Source organism: Euprymna scolopes, unplaced genomic scaffold, assembly GCF_053919585.1.
Source record: "Euprymna scolopes isolate OS-2025 unplaced genomic scaffold, ASM5391958v1 sca26, whole genome shotgun sequence".
Lineage (NCBI taxonomy): Eukaryota > Metazoa > Mollusca > Cephalopoda > Sepiida > Sepiolidae > Euprymna > Euprymna scolopes.
In genome coordinates, this window is record NW_027633280.1 from 44,786 (window position 1) to 53,442 (window position 8,657).

Genomic DNA, 8,657 nt, shown 5'->3' on the forward strand with positions numbered 1-8,657 from the left:
AGACGACCCATGTAAATTATGCCTCCATGAAAAATTTTCTATCCTGTACTTTAAAGAACCTCAAAATCTATTAAACTGTAGGCGGGAAATAGCAAACAACTGTGTTCACAAAATAAAACTTACTCTAGGATAGCGATACAAAATAGCTCTAAAACTAACAATAACAATAGAAAACAAACAAATAAATAAATTAAATAAACATGAATATACATAAACGATCACACACATATATATATATATATATGTGCATTATTGTGTACACATACGTATATTTATATGTATAAAAAAAAAAGAAAAGGAGAACGGCCACCTAAAACCACTAACCTAGTTCTAAAACAGATCCTTTGTTTGATAAAATGCATGCCCATTGGCTGATAGGAAGGGGCGCGGTGGAGACTAGAAAGCTGATTGGCCAACTAGAAATCCTCAACATATATAAAAACAAGAAGCAACGACAGAATTCGCACATAAGCCTGACGAATCCTATAGTTGGATGAAATGCAGAATATTCAGTGTAGCTTAATCGCCATATATATTTTATAAATTACTAACTAGCTCTACCTACGTATTGAGCACTTTTGAAGTAAATACTTAAAGTTTACGCATAAATCTATACTTTCGTATATTAAATTTATGTGAATAAATGAAGTAGTTATATATAAATATATATATATATAAATATATATATTGTGACGGGCCCATATGAAAAAGGCCAACAAACTTGTCGAAACGGCACGTTGACAAGAGAGAGAGAGGGAGAGAGAGAGAGAGAGAGAGTGAGAGAGAGACAGACAGAGAGAGAGAGAGAGAGAGAGAGAGAGAGAGAACGTACAGAACGTAGAGAAAGAATATCAGCAGGAGCGAGGACCAAGGGAGATAACTAAGGCGGCAAAAGAAAAAAAAACAGAAACAAAAAGAGTCAGTTGCCGCGAAGATTGAAAAATTGGATAGACGCAGCGCACCACGTGGGAATTAGAAAAAGAGCAATTACCAATTTAACCCCATCAAGATAAAAAAAAAAAAAAAAAAGAAAGAGGAATATGAACCTGGAAAACCTTAGGTAAATTACAGGCATTTTTCTTTTAACGCGGAAGGCGATACAAGTATGAAAAAGAATTTTTCATAGCGGGGGTTTTAATTACGTAAAAAAAAAAAAAAAGAGAGAAAGCAACCAATATGATCCTCGGAAGAGATCGAGAACGTTGTGCAGATATTTCCTCTTCTGTATATCATTAAGTGCAGATGCACTATGAACACAAAAAAAGGGAATCAAGTTTTGATTTAATGTGCGAATGATTGATTATTATTTCAGCATCAATATATTGAATTGGCATATATATATATATATATATATATAAATGAGTAATGTGACATTTCATTTTTTTTTCATAAAAAAAAAACAAAACAACCAAGAGAATCTCCCTCTCCATATATTTCATATTTTTAATGATAAAAGAAAAATCGCGCGTGATGCACTCGTGATTTTGGAATTAAAATATAATCCGCCGTTTGTTTTTTTTTCTTCTCTTTGTTATTTGATGTATATAAAATATCACAATGGAAACATTATTCCATCTAACCTCAGCGCGCTTTGGATTCTAGAATGGAGAACCATAGCTTAGCGCATTCGCTGATCGGTCCTTCCAGAGTTCGTATATATATTAATTATATACATACCCACAGCGAATGTCAGATGGGGGCTCGTCCTTGATATATATATATATATATATATATATAACATATATATTAAAAAAAACAAAGAACCTGAATACTGTCCTGGACAACCAGTCGTGCGAACAAATCACATAAAGGGGGCTTGATAGCCAGGTGATATATATGCGTCAGAGAAAACATTTTTTTTGTTTAACAAAATTCTTGAAAAAGAAAAGAAAATAACTAAAATATAAAGAAAGAAAAAAAATAGGCGGATAAATAATAAAAAAGAAAAATGGCTACAGGAAAAGTGGAGACATTCCTAAATGAACCGTCTCTCGAAAAGCTTGAAGAAATGAAGAAAAGCGAGCTAATTGCAGTAGGAGAGAGGCTGGAATTAGAAACAAAAATGGCCATGAGAAAAAACAAAATTATTGGGATAATACTGGAGCACATGGTGGAGGAACAGATCTTTGCGCCAGAAACGCTAGATGAATGGCACAGTGACTACAGCGAATTATCAAGGGAACAGCTAGAGTTAGAAAAATATAAAATTGAAGCAAAAGTCGAGTTAGAAAAAGCGAGGATGGAACAGGAAATTCGGATAAGAGAAATCAGGTTGGCTGAGGCAACGACAGAAACGAACCGAGACAGGTTCGATTTGGCGAAACAGATACGGTTAGTACCTAAATTTACAGAGGAAAGCGTAGACGAATACTTTTCACATTTTGAAAGTATGGCGGTCAACATGGAATGGCCACAGGAAAAATGGACCACACTTATACAGAGCACGTTAACAGGAAAAGCACGAAGAGCTTTTACAGCGTTATCGGCCGAAGAACGGGCAGATTATGAGACAGTGAAGCAAGCCATACTGAGCAGTTACGAACTAATACGAGAGGCTTATCGACAAAAATTCAGAACGATAAAGAAAAGCGAAACGCAGTCGTTCAGAGAGTTTGTCAAGAAAAAGGAACGAGCGATGAATAAATGGTATGATTCAAAAGGGGTGAACGGAGACCCAGAAAAAAATCAAACAGCTCATTCTGATCGAAGAAATTTTAAATGGATTACCTGATGACATGCGGATACACTTAAATGAAAAAGGAGCAAAATCAGGCAGTGAGCTAGCAACACTGGCTGACGAATATATAATATCCCGTCGGAAAGAAAGAAATAAACTGCAAATAGTAAATCGGACAAATGAACCGAAAGAAGTCACTATGCGAGGAGATAACTCAAGGAATGGCCGACCAACACAGCTACAGAGGATGAACCCACCCATGTGTTATAAATGTGGAAAAATAGGACATATATCAAGTCAATGCAGATCGAATCGAGGAACCGAATTAAGGAACAATGTGAGAACTAAGCCACAAGGATAGTTTCGTCAGTGCCAAAATACGATATATATAAACCTTTCATGAGAAAGGGAACGATAATAATGAAAGATGGAAGAGAAATACCGATAAAATTATTAAGGGATACGGGGGCCGCGCAATCGGTGATTCTAAGAAAGATGGCGCCCCGAAACAGAATTATCAACCACGTGGTGATCAGAGGAGTAGAAGGATGTGATATGAAAATACCAGTGATAAAGATTAAGCTAAAGGCAGGGAAGATTACGAGGATAATAGAGGTGGGAATCATAGATGAACTTCCCATGAAAAACATAGATTTATTACTGGGGAATGATGTAAACATAGAAATAAACGAGATAGACGGATATGACCCCAGACGAAGTATGGGAGCATATAATCTGTGGAACAGAAAAGAAAAAACGAACAGAGAACGAGAAACGACGGCACATAAGGAAAGCAGAGAGGCAACGCCATTCTACCAAGTCGGTGACAGAGGAGTCATAATGTTAAAGGAATCACGAGAGGAATTAAAAGAGGCTCAGATAAAGGATGCCAGCGTGAAAAAACTATTTGAGCAAGTAAACAAGCCCACAAGTGACCGGTATAAACAGCAATACATTATAGAAGAAGGAATATTAAAAAGGAAATACGACGGTCAAGAGTTACCGGGAAGTAGAAGGGATATGCGATGCCAAATTGTTTTACCAAGTGACTATAGGGGAGAAATGCTAAGGTTAGCACACGAGGCTCCACTAGCTGGGCACCTAGGTGTGAACAAGACCTACGAAAAATTAACCAGGCACTTTTACTGGCCCGGAATAAAAACAAGTGTAAAGGAAATCTGTAAATCTTGTAAAACGTGTCAAACGGCGGAGAAACCACAGTCTGGAATTCCCCCAGCACCACTTAAACCCATATCCATAACCGGGAAACCGTTCGACAGGATACTAATAGATTGCGTAGGACCCTTGCCGAAGACAAGGACAGGACATCAATATCTGTTAACATTAATGTGCGCTAACACAAGATTTCCGGAAGCAATACCACTGCGAAATATTTCTGCTAGAAAAATAATCGAGGAATTATTGAATTTCTTTACAAAGATGGGGATACCAGAGACTATACAGTCTGATCAAGGAACAAATTTCACGTCGAAAATATTAAAAAAAGTGACAGAAACGTTGGGAATTCAGCACGTTACATCGAGCGCTTATCATCCTCAATTGCAAGGAGCGCTGGAAAGATTTCATGTTACCATTAAGAGCATGCTGCGAGCACACTGTATAGAAAGGAAAAATGAATGGGACAAAGAGTTGCCGTTCGTATTGTTTGCCATAAGAGACGCTAAACAAGAATCCTTGGGGTATAGCCCTTTCGAATTGGTATATGGCAGAGAAATGAGAAACCCGATAAAAACCATTAGAGAAGAATGGGAAAATTCAGATAAATGGGCCGAACCCATAAGGGATTATGTTACGAAGTTGCAAAATACTCTGGAAAGATGCCGAAATATCGCAGAAAATAATATGCTGAAAAATCAAACCAGAATGAAAGAATTATATGATCGGAAGGCTAAGGGGAGAGAATTCAAAAGAGGCGACAGGGTTATGGTTCTTGCACCCTCGATTAAATCACCATTTGAAGCAAGATTTAATGGACCCCATATAATATTGGAGAAAGTCGACGACCAAAATTACAAAGTGAATATATCCGGAAAGAGGAACAGGATACAGATATGTCACTTGAACCGGTTAAAAAAATATTCAGAACGTAAGAATGACCCTGAACGTCCCATAGGGCAGGTCATTACTACAGAAGAAAGGGAAAAAGATGGAGATGATCGCTTTGAAATTAAGAACATCCCAATGAAATTAAATAATTCCATAATTATGGAAAATATCGATAGCAAGCTCAAACACCTGCCGGAGAAGGACAGAACTGAGTTAAAGGAAGCTATGCAGGAAGTACCTGGATTATTTTCGAATGTTCCCAGGCAAACAAATATCATTGAACACAATGTGGAACTAACTTGCGAGAAACCGATAAGAATACATTCTTACCGAGTCAATCCGACGAAGCAGAAAACCATCCAGAAAGAGATTGAGTACATGTTAGAGAACCACATCATTGAACCAAGTCAGAGCGAATGGGCGTCCCCATGCGTCCTAGTGGATAAGCTGGATGGATCAGTCAGATTCTGTACAGACTATAGGAGGCTGAATGAGGTTACGAAAACAGATTCATACCCCATCCCTCGGATGGACAACTGCATTGATCAAATCGGCAACGCTAAATACATAACCAAGTGCGACTTACTTAAAGGGTACTGGTCAGTTCCTTTAACAGCAGAAGCAAAATTGAAATCTGCATTTGTAGTGCCAGGAGGCAAATATCACTATAATGTAATGCCGTTTGGGATGAGGAATTCCCAAGCCACCTTTACTCGATTAATGAATCGATGCCTGTCAGGAATTCCGAACGTAAGCGTCTATATCGACGACATCATGATATACAGTGATGATTGGGAGAAACACCTAGACATCATCAAACGAGTATTCAAGAGGCTGAATGACGCGAGATTGACGATCAATCTAGAGAAGAGTGATTTCGGAAAGGCTGAAGTCAAGTATTTAGGATACAAGGTCGGATACGGAAATATCAGTCCGAGTGAAATAAAAATACTGAATATCAAGGAATATCCAAGACCTAAAACAGCAAAAGAAACCCGACGATTTCTAGGTATGACCGGCTATTACCGTAAATTCTGTCGGAACTTTTCAAGTATTGCCACGCCTCTAACGGATCTCCTGAAGAAAAACAACAGATTCAAATGGACGGCAGAATGCCAAGAGGCTTTTGAGCAAATAAAGAAAATGCTTAGTGAGGAGCCTGTACTATTAGCCCCGAATTTTAATAACCTTTAACTCTGCATACTGACGCTAGTGATATTGGGGTAGGAGCTGTATTATTACAGTTAGACAATAAAGGAAACTTGAGACCAATTAGCTACTTCTTAAAAAAGCTAAATAAACATAAAAAAAAAATATTCCGTTATCGAGAAGGAAGCATTGGCGGTTATTCTTGCAATCGATAACTTTGAAATATACCTCACATCTGGGAAGGATCAAATTGAACTATATGTCGACCATGACCCAATCACATTTTTGAGCAAAATGCGAAACAAAAATAGACGACTGCAAAATTGGTTTTTAATTTTATAGGAATATCCTTTGAAAATAAAACATATCAAAGGAACAGAGAACAAAGTAGCAGACACGCTTTCGCGTTGTCAGGTGATATAAAATAGAAAAAAAAAAAAAAGATGCTGAGATGAACAAATAAATTAGACGCAATCCAGGGACTGGATTTAAAAAAATTTTTCTGATAATTTTTTTTCTTTTATGGAGGATGGTGTGACGGATCCGTACGAAAAAGGCAAACAAACCCGTCGAAACGGAACGTTGACAAGAGAGAGAGGGAGAGAGAGAGAGGGAGAGAGAGAGAGGGAGAGAGAGAGAGAAAGAGAGAGAGAAAGAGAGAACGTAGAGAACGTAGAGAAAGAATATCAGCAGGAGCGATGACCAAGGGAGATAACTAAGGCGGCAAAAGAAAAGAAACAGAAACAAAAAGAGTCAGTTGCCGCGAAGATTGAAAAATGGGATAGACGCAGTGCACCACGTGGGAATTAGAAAAAAGAGGAATTACCGATTTAACCCCACCAAGATAAAAAAAAGAAAGAGGAATATGAACCTGGAAAACCTAAGGTAAATACAGGCATTTTTCCTTTAACGCGGAAGGCGATACGACAAGTATGAAAAAGAATTTTTGATAGCGGGGGTTTTAATTACGTAAAAAAAAAGAGAGAAAGCAACCAATATGATCCTCGGAAGAGATCGAGAACGTTGTGCAGATATTTCCTCTTCTGTATATCATGAAGTGCGGATGCACTATGAACAGAGAAAAAAGGGAATCAAGTTCCGATTTAATGTGCGAATGATTGATTATTATTTCATCATCAATATATTGAATTGGCATATATATATAAATGAGTAATGTGACATTTAATTTTCAAAATATACAAAAAAAGAAAAAAGGAATCAAGTTCCGGTTTAATGTGGGAATGATTGATTATTATTCCAGCATCAATATATTGAATTGGCATATATATATATATATATATATATATACAAATGAGTAATATGACATTTCATTTTTTTTATAAAAAAAACAAAAAAAAAAAACAAAAGAACCAGGAGAATCTCCCTCTCCATATATTTCATATTTTTAATAATAAAAGAAGAATCGCGCGTGATGCACCCGTGATTTTGAAATTAAAATATAATCCACTGTTTGTTTTTTTTTCTTCTCTTTGTTATTTGATGTATATAAAATATCAAAATGGAAACATTATTCCATCTAACCTCAGCGCGCTTTGGATTCTAGAAGGGAGAACAATAGCCTACCGCATTCGCTGATCGGTCCTTCCAGAGTTCGTATATATATTAATTATATACATACCCACAGCGAATGACACAATATATATATATATAAATATATATATATATAGGTATATATATAAATTTATATATATATATATATATATATATATTAATATATATATAAATATATATATATATACAACTATCTATATATATACATGAATAAATTTATGTATATATATGTATATATGTGTGTATATATATCTATATATATAAATATATATATAAATATCTCTTTATATATATATCTATATATGTATAAATATGTATATATATATAAATATATATACATATAAATATATATATATAAATATCTATCTATATATATACAAATATATATATAAAAATATATATATACATAAATATATATATAAATAAACATATTAAAATATAAATTTATATATATATATATATGTATATATATACATACACATATATATATGTACATATATATATAAATATAAATATATAAACATAAATATCTAAAAATATATATATCTATGAATATATATATAAATATATATATGTATATATATAATTATATATTAATATATATATATGTATATATATACATATATATATAAATATACATATATATATGTATTATATATGTAAAAAATATATGTATGTATATATATATATATAAATATAAATATATTTATATTAATATATATATATAAATATACAAATATAAATATATATAAATATACATATATATATATATATACATATAAATATGAATATATATACATGAATATATATATAATATATAAATATAAATATAAATAAATATATGAATATATATATAAATATATATATATATAAATATATATATAAATATAAATAAATATATAAATAAAAATATATAAATACAAATATATAAATAAATATATAAGTATGTATAATTATATAAATATATATATATAAATAAAGATATAAATATAAATATATGACTATATATAATTATATATATATAAATATATATAATATATATACATATATATATAATATATATAAATATGTATATATATAAATATATACATGTTAATATACTTATGTAAATATATATATATATATATATATGTAAATATATATACTATATATATAAATATGTATATATATAAATATAAATATGTATATATAT

At 33.0% G+C, this 8,657-nt stretch overlaps 1 protein-coding gene across 1 annotated transcript; it reads left to right on the forward strand.

Moving 5' to 3' along the window:
• The first annotated feature begins 3,076 nt into the window (after window positions 1–3,076).
• LOC145274106 (uncharacterized) lies at window positions 3,077–7,536 on the forward strand. The gene has a single exon (XM_080127281.1). The coding sequence runs from the start codon at window positions 3,077–3,079 to the stop codon at window positions 5,936–5,938; it is 2,862 nt and encodes a 953-aa protein (XP_079983407.1). The 3' UTR covers window positions 5,939–7,536.
• Window positions 7,537–8,657: the final 1,121 nt, after the last annotated feature.

Bases quoted from the DNA above. Each gene is read 5' to 3' on its own strand.
- LOC145274106 (XM_080127281.1), top strand. From the start codon at position 3,077: ATGAGAAAGGGAACGATAATAATGAAAGATGGAAGAGAAATACCGATA.